General features: G+C 59.1%; 1 protein-coding gene across 1 annotated transcript; it reads left to right on the top strand.

Annotated features, from left to right (window-relative positions):
• Nucleotides 1–6883: 6883 nt before the first annotated feature.
• On the top strand, nucleotides 6884–10519 carry HES3 (hes family bHLH transcription factor 3). The gene is made up of 5 exons (XM_073008149.1): nucleotides 6884–7842; nucleotides 8145–8283; nucleotides 8392–8487; nucleotides 8590–8671; nucleotides 9122–10519. The coding sequence occupies exons 2-5, from the start codon at nucleotides 8233–8235 to the stop codon at nucleotides 9493–9495; spliced, it is 603 nt and encodes a 200-aa protein (XP_072864250.1). The 5' UTR covers nucleotides 6884–7842; nucleotides 8145–8232; the 3' UTR covers nucleotides 9496–10519.
• The last annotated feature ends 368 nt before the right edge of the window (nucleotides 10520–10887 follow it).

The following is a 10887-nucleotide window of genomic DNA, read 5'->3' as shown; positions in this document are numbered from 1 at the left end:
CACTGCGCCGCCGACGCCGGCCCGGGAAGGGCAGCTGCCCGGAGCTGCGCGCCGCCTCCCAGTTCTCGCGAGAACTCGGGCCCGCCCCGTTGGTGGCCCGAATTTGGCGGGAGTGCCCCGCCCCGCCCCGCCCCTCGGGGACATCCGGGCTCTGAGCCCGACTCTGTGCCGGGCTGGGGCCGGGCTGGGGTGGGAGAAGTCGCTCCCTTCCTCTGCCCAAACTTAGTCCCAAACTAGGAGGTTCTTGTCCCAAGAAGCAATGTAAAGTTTGAAACGAGCCGGGCGCAGTGGCTCACGCCTGTAATCTCAGCACTTTGGGAGCCCGAGGCGGCGAATCACTTGAAGTCTGGAGTTCGAGACCAACCTGGCCAATATGGGGAAACGCCGTCTCTGCTAAAAATACACAAATTAGCTGGGCGTGGTGGCGCACGCCTTTAATCCCAGCTACTTGGTGGGGCTGAGGCAGGATAATTGTTTGAACCGGCGAGACGGAGGTTACAGTGAGCCGAGATTGTGCCACTGCACTCCAGCCTGGGTGACAGAGTGACACTCCAGCTCAAAAAAAAGAAAAAGTTTGAAACGGCCGCACCCTCGCAGTCCCTGCGTGGTCCCCGAAAACCAGACGCCTTGGGGCGTGGGTTCGGCCGAGTGCGGCAACCTCCCGCCTTCCCTCTAAGGGTCCCTAGAAAGCGGCCTGGACAACTGCACCTGGGCATCCATGCGACGGGACCACCGCCCGCTGAAATTCCTGTTGTGGAACAAGGCTGGACGGTGATGGCAATGCTCAGGATATATTAGGTTTTTGGTTTTTGTTTTTTTTGAGACGGAGTCTTGCTCTGTTGCCCAGGCTGGAGTGCAGTGCGCAATCTCGGCTCACTGCAAGCTCCTCCTCCCGGGTTCACGCCATTCACCTGTCTCAGCCTCCGGAGTAACTGGGACTACAGGTGCCCGCCACCCCGCCCGGTTAATTTATATTTTTAGTAGAGACTGGGTTTCACCGTGTCAGCCAGGATGGTCTTGATCTCCTGACCTCGTGATCCGCCCGCCTTGGCCTCCCAAAGTGCTGAGATTACAGGCATGAGCCACTGCTCCCGGTCGATATTAGGTTTATAAATAGCAGGAGGCAAAGCTATTCGGTGTGATCCTGACTTCACTTGGGGGAAAAGGGCAGGTATCTGAGCCTGGGAAAATGATCGAGCTATAAGCCAAAATGATATAACGCCGATTATATATGTACCTTTTTTTTTTTTTCTTTTTTTCTTTTTTTCTTTTTTAGGCACAGGGTCTCACTCTGTCAACCTGGCTGGAGTGCAGCAGCCTGGGGTTTCACCATGTTGGCCAGACTGATTTCAAACTCCTGACCTCAGGTGATCCACCCGCCTCGGCCTCCCAAAGTGCTGGGATTATAGGCGCGAGCCACCGCGCCCGGCCCATAGATTACTTTTATAATCAGAAGTTATTATTTACTTTTCAAAGAGTAAATGCTCTCACCTCAGGTAGCTCAGAGAGCCGTGCTGGAGGAGAAAAGCCAGTAAGCAAACAACTGGAATAAACTCTGCAGGATTGGGAATGGGGGCAGAAGGAGAGCAAGGATGGGGAGCAGAGAGGGACCCCAGGGGAGGCCCTCTGCTTGGATGGCGGCAGGGCGAGGAGGCTGCAAGGAACAGATGCCAGAGCTAGGCCTTGGGGCCCTCGGGGATGGACAGCCTGCCCTCCATTGGAAATGAGATCAAGGAGGGAGTGAGGGCTCAGTGTTTGAAAGGCACAGAGGCAGGAGGAAGCAAGGCTGAGAAGGGATGGGGACAGGCCCTCAGAGAGGCTGGCACCAAGCAGTGGGTCAGCGAGAGAGGCAGGCGGTCTGTGAGTCCTGCATCTGAGCCCCTCACCTCTCCACTCTAGTCCCTGCAGGTCCTGGAAGGAGCTCTGGTACTTGGGAAGCTGGATGGAGAGGCTGGGCCAGAATCCCAGACCCCTCACCCTCTGCAGCCTAGCTTTGTGACCTTGGCAAATCCATTCTATGTGCCTCCGTTTCCTGTACAGTGGGGGTCCTTATTTCTCTGGCACAGATTGGTATTTGTTCTGTAAAGCCCAGTACCACTTTATTTTATTTTATTGATTGATTTTTTTTGAGACAGGGCCTCACTTTGTTGCCCAGGCTGGAATGCAGTGGTGAGATCATAGCTCACTGCAACCTCGAACTCCTGGGCTCAGGCCATCCTCCTGCCTCAGCCTCCTGAGTATCTGGGACTACAGACATGCACCACTACACCTAGCACCATGTTTAAACGGTGCTCAGAAAACTTGCTAAACTTGGTGGATGGGAATTGAAAATAGATTTAATGTTTTAAAAATCAAAGTCACCCAGCTGCAGTGCCACATGGGAAGGAGACCTGGGTGTGAATGTTCCTGGGAGCTGAGAGCTCCTGTGACTGCCACCAGTTTCCTGTGGTCTCCCCCAGACTCAGGACCTCTCCCTCTGCACCAGGACACCTCAGGACCACCAGAGGGCACTCATCGCACCTTCACCCCTGGAAATGAGCTGGTCCTGGGGCCAGAAACCACTGTACCTGGGAAGCCCTTTCTGGCTTTTGCTCTCCTCAATGTATGACAGCCCTGATTTACCCCCAGGGACTGTTGCCACTCAGGGGTGCAGAGTAATATGTCACCAGACTGGAGAACCAGAGCAATGCTCTCTCCTCTGCCCATCACCTCCCCTTGGCCCCTCCCTCTTCATCAGCCCCATTTTGGAGAAGGGAGAAAGAAAGGAGAGGTAGCGGTCTCCTCCCCGGTGGGGCCGGACTCCAGGGAAGGAGAATTTTCAGAAGTTGCGGGAGTTGCCAAATCTGTCAGGGCCCAGGGTTCACAGAGCAGTGATGGAGGAGAAAGGAGAGGAAGCAGATCTAAGCACATAAGGGCATCAAACCAGAGAAACAAAGTCACATGCAGAGGGCTGCACGTAGACACAGGGAAATATACACACGGAGATGCACAGAAACACGCAGACCCCACACAGGGACCTGCTTTCCTGCTACAGGGGAAAGCAATCTGATCAAGCAGACCCACTGTGCACCCATCCCTCTATGCTTCAGGACAACACACCTACAAAAATATAAGAAAAAAAGGGAAAACAGCTCTGCCTGGCATGCCTTACTTGCCTTTTCTTGTAAATAAGCATTTGAATGTGTTTTGTTCTAGGAGCTTTCCAGGCAGGCACAAAGGGAGCCCTTTCTCATGCAGGAAGTTCCCTCTGCTGCCTCCCCCTTCCCTCCCCCTCCTGCCATCCTGCCATCCGCCCACAGGCTGAAGTGGCTTTCTTTCCTGAACACGAGTGTGGAAACCTCCTGTTTTAGAGAACCCTGAGAACCACTATGCTATTCCCAAGTTAAACTCTAGGCTGAGATGAAATTAGGCTTCTTTTTCTTTTCTTTCTTTCTTTTTTTTTTTTTTTTTTGTTGAGACAGAGTCTCACTCTGTCGCCCAGGCTGGAGTGCAGTGGCAGGATCCCAGTTCACTGCAACCTCTGCCTCCTGGGTTCAAGCGATTCTCCTGCCTCAGCCTCCTGAGTAGCTGGGATTACAGGCACCTGCCACCACACCCAGCTCATTTTTGTATTTTTAGTAGAGACGCGGTTTCCCCATGTTAGCCAGGCTGGTCTTGAACACCTGATCTCATGATCTGCCGGCCTTAGCCTCCGAAAGTGCTGGGATTACAGGTGTGAGCCACCATGCCCGGCCAGGTTGGTGATTTTTTTAAAGAGAGTTGGTCCCCTGCAGCTCCCAGTCATTCACAGGCCTCTGCCCCATCCTCTGTCCACATGGAGGCTGGGAGGGCCGCAGGGAGGGGCCTGTCCAGTGTGGCTGCAGCTCTTCCCAGGAGGGAATCCCTGTCTTCCAAAAGTTTTCTTTCCCCTCCTCTGGCCATTCCAGGCTGAAGGAATGAAAGCTCCCTCTTTCTAGGCTGAAAAACAGGTAAACAACATGTAATCTATGAGCACCATCAGCCCAAAGTGCATAAGTCATATGTGCACAAAGGGGCCGGGTAAGTATTTAAAGATCAGAGCCAGCTGGGGAGAAATACAAAAGCCTGGGGCAATGGGGGTCTTTCTGAACTCACTCTCCCCGAGCTGGGCCAGGTCAGCGTTGATGCACTCACTGGAGTCCCAGCCTTTGTCATCTGAAGGGCCCTTGTCTGCTGGGCTATTGGGAGTCCCAACACAGCTAAAGAGAGTTAAACAATCGCAGCCTCTCCAACCGCATCTGGAGACAATTGGCTGAGTCATTTCAGAGCTTTTGCTGTGTGTCCCAATAGTTAATTACATGGAGCAATCACTTCATATCACTTTGAAATGCATCTGCAGAGGGGACAACAGATTTCTCCCTCCAGTCACCTGCATCCACAGTAGCCTGTGCAGCACTCACCAGTTAGCACTGGTTCAAACCCCTGGAAGTGCAGAAGGGAAGGGGCTGCCACCCAGAGAGCCACAGGGCTCTCCTCTGGGATGGGCCACAAGTAGGGCTCTTGTCCTGGGGCCTGAAAACCTCTCCCTACTTGGTTCCAGACCTGACATAATGTTCTTTTTTTCTTTTCTTTTCTTTTCTTTTTTTTTTTTGCCAAACTCAGGAAAACCAAATGAGGGAAGGAGTGGCACAGACACTTGTCACTTTCTGTGTTAAATTCCCCAACATGAGACAGGAGGGGCCCTGAGCAGCCCTGGAGGCTCAAAGAGCCCTCAGGAGTTACAGAAGGAAGTTTTTTTCCTTGAATGAACAGAGGGGGGCCTGGGTCTCCCCACTTCTCCTCCTGGACCTGTGCTCCTTTCCAGGCTGCCTTGGGGACCCCAGATGCTAAAGATGGAAAGGGAGTTGGTGGCCTACATCCCAGCTTGCGTAAGCCCCGCTTCTAAGTTGGTCCATGCCCTTCCTGGCAGCCCGAGAGTGCTTTGTCCTGCTTGCCCTCAGAGGACAGGGTGAACCTACTGCCACTCCCCCTCCAGCTCTGAAAATACCTCCTGGTCTATGTGAGCCCCTTTGGAGCCACGCCTGCCTGAGGTTGTGCTAGGATGCCCAGACCCAGGGCCTGTAAGCGGTGTGACAGGCTGGGGTGGAGGGTGGACTCAGCCTGTCTTCAGCCTGGGTTTCCAGGAACGGTCCCTGTAGAGACTAGTCTGCTGTCTTTCCCAATGACCTTGCCAGATGCAAAGCACAATGACCGTAACTTAGTAGTAGAGGAAGTGGCTGCCCAGAGAGAGGAGCAAGAAGTGAGGGTAAAGTGGCCATGGTGGGGAGAAACCCGGCTCAGAGCTCGGAAAAGGGGAGGGTGGAAGTCGCACCAATATCTCTCTCCACTTTGATCCTGCGCGACCCTCGGCCAGTGTAAGGCGAGTAGCGGACCAAGGAGGCTGTTTGTGATGGAGGAGCCACGGGTAGGGACGCCAGAAAGTAGGGAGATCATTCCAGTTGGGGAGACCCCTGCCCGAAAACGGGCCACAGGACAAGGGGCGCGGCGGGCAGTGTCGGGGTTGGGGTCGGGGGGGGCCGCGGAGGCGGAAGTCCATTCAGTGGACCAGGGCGGAGCGACGCCTGAGAATTCCGCCCAGGCCTTAAGGCGGGCCTTGCCTCCTGCAGCCAAAGCAGAACATTGCGAATTAGCGCATTTTGCGGTCAATTTTCCACTGCTTAAGAAACACTAAGCCATCCACGTGAGCGGCCCCACCCAGTGCGATTGGAATCCCAGGGGACGGGCTTGGGAGGGGTGGTGGCCCTGGGAACGGCGGGTGTCGGGGTTCGGGCGGGGGCAGCCCCAGGGCCTCTTTATGGCGGCCCGGATTCAGGAGAGGGGGCGGGCCGGGCACCCAGCTGCGGGCCGCGAGAGCTGCGCGGAGAGCCATTGGTTTGCTAATGCACCCGAGTTGAAAGGCGCGGGCGGCGGTTTACAGGGAAGGATTGTAATTAGAGGACAAATTGCCCCGCTGCCCCGCAGCTCGGGAACGCGGGGAAGGGGAGGCCCGCCGGGGCGCGGCGCGCGCCTGGCCTCCGTGCAGATGTGCAGCAGCTGGAAGTCCGCGCCCAGCGGGGCGCCCGGAGTTTGGCCCCGAGGGGGCAGGGGCGGGCGCCGCTTTGTGGGGCCCGCACAATGCCCTTAACACTCGACTGCCCGCTTTGTGCCCGGCCGCGCCGCCCGCCCGCCCCGCGGTGCCTTTGTACCGCGCGGCCACCTCCCCAAGCTCGGAGCGAGTCGCACGGAGGACGCCCCGGCCCGGCTGGTCCTGGAGCTTCAAAGCTGCCCGGCGCGTGCCAGCGCCTGCCGCCTAGTCTCGGCCCCCGCCGCCCTCCCAGGCCCGGGTCGGCCCAGATCTGGCCCGCGGGCCCTGCGGCCCTAGATGGAGAGAGCCCCAGAGCTGCTGTTGCTGCTGACTCGGCCTGAAAGGGGGAGGGCGTGGCGCGATTCTCCACGCTGCTTGGCGCCTGGGAACGCCGCTATCCTGGGGAGGGTAGGCGGGGGCGGGCTCGGGGGAGATACCCTGGCTTGACAGCGCTGGGGGGTGCACCCCACCCTGAGTCCCTGCACAGAAGCCGGTTTGTTCATTCCTCTGCCACAGGGCTCAGCTGCAGAATTTTTGCGACTTCCCTGTCACCCTCAGAAGCAATGGGGGCTGCATTGTTCAGAATACCATTTTACAAATCCCAAAACTAAGGCCATGAGGGCCCATGGGATGTCTAGGTTTGAACCCAGGGACTTCCTGGAGGTCAGCCTTCCTGTCCATCACAGCGACTACAGTTCAGCCTCCTGGAGTTCAACCAGGGGGATGGCCCCAGAACCTTGCTGTAGGGCCTAACCCATCCTGGGTCGAGTGCTCCAGGCACCTCCTCCAATGGGTCCCCCATAGTTTTTTTTTTTTTTTTTTTTTTTTTTTTTTTTTTTTTTTTTGAGACGGAGTCTGGCTCTGTCGCCCAGGCTGGAGTGCAGTGGCCGGATCTCAGCTCACTGCAAGCTCCGCCTCCCGGGTTTACGCCATTCTCCTGTCTCAGCTTCCCGAGTAGCTGGGACTACAGGCGCCCGCCACCTCGCCCGGCTAGTTTTTTGTATTTTTTAGTAGAGACGGGTTTTCACCGTGTTAGCCAGGATGGTCTCGATCTCCTGACCTCGTGATCCGCCTGTCTCGGCCTCCCAAAGTGCTGGGATTATAGGCTTGAGCCACCGCGCCCGGCCGGGTCCCCCATAGTTTGAATCATGGATTGGGGTGTGGGCCCTGGGCCTCTCGAAGTGTGGCCTGGAGCTCTTCCCAGAATGTCAGTGGCCTCCTGCCACCACCACCTGTGCGTGGAGCTGACAGCAGGCTCATGGGAGTAGACTTCCAGTGCTTCTCCATGGGGAGAGGGTCTGCCACCAAAGCTACCCAGCCCGGAAGCCCAGGGCTGTGGGGCAGGGGGAGAAAGCCGCGTTCACCCCACCTGCCTCCTGTGGGAAGTCTGCGTTGGATCCTAGCAGTGTCAGAGAACACGGCACCCAGGCTACACCCCCACCAGGACCCCTCCCAAGCCCAGTGCCCCAGCAAGGATGAGACCGGCTGTGGCCCCGAGGGCGGGCTGCACCCTTTAATGGGACGCACATTGCTGTGTGGCCCCTGCGGGCTTGGCTTGTGCCCGGCTTTGAGCAGCCACAGGCAGAAAATTGCTGCATTGTCCCGACATTTAGGGCAACTAATGTGGCGTTGCGGGTATGACCAGAGCATGAAGTGCACAGAGAGGCGTCACCTTGGCATCATCATCAGTCCCGAGGGAGCCCAGAGCCCCGTCATAGTCGTGTGGCAGCCTGTGGCCAGCTGGCCCAGGTACCTCCCCAGTAGGTGACCCCCGGAATGCTTGCACTCCAGGGTATCAAGGACTTGGCAAGTGGGACTAGAGAACTTACGGGGATTGGGACAGGATGGGCGTGGAGGGGGTGGGCATGGCAGGGGTCCTCAGACTTGGGAAGTGGTGGAGGCCAGAGAGATAAGGAAAAGACAGAGAAAGGAGAAGGGGAGTCCCTTGGGAGGCGGGGTGGGGGTCCTGAAGGTGAGAAGAAGCCTGGGCTATGGGAGGGGGCTGAGGGAAGGAGGTGGGGAGCTTCCCGATGTGTCTTCCCTTGGTCCCCTCCTCCTCGAGGTTTCTAGAGTCCAGAAGGCCTCATTGACATGTAAACGAGGGTCCCTATAAAGGCAGCACTGCCTCACACTGGTGCACGGACTGCAACATGGGCACGGAGCCTGCTGCCCGGGGCAGCCTCCCCGGCAACTTCCGAAAGGTCTGGGGTCTTGAGGGGTGAGGGGCAGGTGCCCTTCCCCAGGAGGTGGGGGGGGGGCAGAGGGCAGGAGGGTAGCAGTCCCACACTCTGAAGGCCGTTCATCTGCAGATCTCCAAGCCACTGATGGAGAAAAAGCGACGGGCACGCATCAACGTGTCACTGGAGCAGCTGAAGTCGCTGCTGGAGAAACACTACTCTCACCAGGTGAGACTCAGGCAGGGTTGGGGGTGGGTGGGTGATACGATCCCAACCTCCCTCTCTCCACCTCGGGAGGCCGGCCTAATAGACCTTTCCATGGTGGGGTAGATCCGGAAGCGCAAGTTGGAGAAGGCCGACATCCTGGAGTTGAGCGTGAAGTACATGAGAAGCCTTCAGAACTCCTCGCAAGGTACAGGGGAGGGCTGGAGGGAGTAGGGGGAGGCTTGTGGGATCAGAGCCAGGGATGCCTCAAGGACCTCTTGAGCCTGGGCTTTTGAGACCAGCCTGGGCAACATAGCAAGACAGCAAGACCCCCAGCTCAAAAATAAAGAGGACAGCTGGGCAGCTGGTGAGGAGGGGGCGCCAGCTCGCTAGGGGTCGAGGGAGGAGCAGTAAAGCCCGGGCTGGCTGTGCGATTGCGATCTGGGTGGTAGGAGGTCTGGACCCCGGGGGAGACGTTCGGGTCGTCTGACCTCTCCGCCCTCCTCTTCCCTTCGTCAACACGCTTCTTCCCTCCTTTCCCCTCCCTCCCCTCCCCTTCCCTTTGCTCCCCTTCCCTCCCCTCCCCTCCCCTCCCCTTCCCTCCCCTCCTCTCCCCTCCCCTCCCCTTCCTGTTTCTCTCGTCCACTTTTCCCCACAGGGCTCTGGCCTGTGCCCAGCGGAGCCGAGCACCCGTCGGGCTTCCGCAGCTGCCTGTCCGGCGTGAGCCAGCTCCTTCGGCGCGGAGATGAGGTCGGCGGCGGCCTGCTCTGCCCCCTGGTGCCGGAGCGGGCCGCCGGCAGCACCATGGACAGCGCCGGGCTGGGGCAGGAGGCGCCCGCGCTGTACGGCCCCTGCACCCCCGCCGTCTGGGCTCCTGCTCCGGCCGCCGGCGGCCCGCGGTCCCCACCACCACCGCTCCTCCTCCCCGGAGGTCTCCCCGGCTCGTCCGCCAGCGTTCCCCCGCCGCAGCCAGCGTCGAGTCGCTGCGCCGAGAGCCCTGGGCTGGGCCTGCGCGTGTGGCGGCCCTGGTGAAGCCCCGGGGATGGCCTGAACTGAAGGCGCTCCCTATTTGGTCTCGCGACACAGGGACTATTTTCAGCACGCCCACAGTGACTGCCGGGACCTCCCGGTCGTCCGTTCTGGTCCTCGGGCGGGGGTGGCTTGGAGAGGGCCGCGCACCCCGCTAGCGCAGGGAAATACTCCCAGCCATTCCGGACTGGGTCTGCGCGTCTGGGCATAATCCACCCCCACTCCAGCTCCACCTACACACGCCGGACTGCTCGCTCTCCGCCCATCCTCCGGAGGAGGTGGGAGGGGGTGTCCTGGGCTGAGCCCCTTTCCCAGGGACCCCTGGCGGGCAACCCGCCCGCCCCCACCCCCGCCCGGCTGCCGCGCAGCGGTGGGAATGTCTCAGTTGGCGGCAGCGCAGAGCTGACCCCTCGCAGCGAGGAGAATTGCTGCCCCGCCCCGGCCCATTCAGCGGACCGCGGGCGCCCGGTTCCCACCGGTACAAAGCGCGCTTGGCCCCGCCCCGCCGGCGAGGGGCCCCCAGCCTCCCCTAACCTGGGACCCTCTTGGCTTCCAAAGACCTCCTCCGCAAGCAGCGCTGCCCACCCGGCCGGCGCATTCCCCGAGGCCTGCCCTTCTCAGAAGCCCCGCCCCTAAGATGCACCGCCCCACCCGGACGCCCCGCCCACGCGGTTCCTAGAAGGGACCCATTGCTTGGTGGCACCAGCTTGAGGGCTGCAAAAGTGAACCCGGTGCCTCTCGTGGGAGACGGGAACGCCTTTCGCTCGACAAAGACCCTGGCCTACATTCCAGGCCCGGACCCCGTAGACCCCCGCAGCTCCAGATCCCTAGGGCTGCCGGAGAATCCAAACCCTGGACGGCTCTCGGAGCGCGCTGCGCCACTTTATTGGTTCATAACGAGGTCACTGCTGCAAACGGACTTCGGTGGTGGGAGGTTCTCAGGTCAGATTTTATTCCCCTGGGCTTCTGGCCCAGGACCCCGGGCCACCGAGTGGGAGCTGGGGTTGTGGGGTCAGAGATCCTGGCACCTCTTCCCGACAGCTTGTAATTCAGAATAAAGCCAGCGCGAATCTGTGAAGTGGGTATCAAGAGGACATCAGAGGTCTAATGTGTCCCACCCCTGCGATGCCTACTTAGGTGCATGTTTTGAAACCACAAATATGAACTTTCTATAGAAGCTCTTCTCTTTTTGGACTGCCCTGGCCTGCAGGGCACTAAACCCGTCCTGATCCAAACGCGTGAAGGACCCACGGTCCTTCAAAAGTCCGGCTCCACAGTCGCACCTAGTGGGCTCGCTGGAGTTGGGGCGAGGGTGGGGGTTCCGGCTGTCGCCGTCCAGGTTGGCCTCACGGGTCTGTGCTTCCTGCGGTGTGGGGTGGAGTAGAGGCCAGGACA

The sequence above is a fragment of the Chlorocebus sabaeus genome, chromosome 20 (assembly GCF_047675955.1).
Source record: "Chlorocebus sabaeus isolate Y175 chromosome 20, mChlSab1.0.hap1, whole genome shotgun sequence".
Lineage (NCBI taxonomy): Eukaryota > Metazoa > Chordata > Mammalia > Primates > Cercopithecidae > Chlorocebus > Chlorocebus sabaeus.
The sequence above is the reverse complement of the archived record's forward strand: the minus strand, read 5'-3'. Positions and strand labels throughout refer to the sequence as shown.

What these genes read in the sequence shown, in the direction of transcription:
- HES3 (XM_073008149.1), top strand. Translation starts at nt 8,233, where the DNA reads ATGGGCACGGAGCCTGCTGCCCGGGGCAGCCTCCCCGGCAACTTCCGA. An exon ending in AGAAACACTACTCTCACCAG is followed by an intron (nt 8,488 to 8,589) that starts GTGAGACTCAGG and finishes ATGGTGGGGTAG; the next exon opens with ATCCGGAAGCGCAAGTTGGA. An exon ending in CCTTCAGAACTCCTCGCAAG is followed by an intron (nt 8,672 to 9,121) that starts GTACAGGGGAGG and finishes TTTTCCCCACAG; the next exon opens with GGCTCTGGCCTGTGCCCAGC.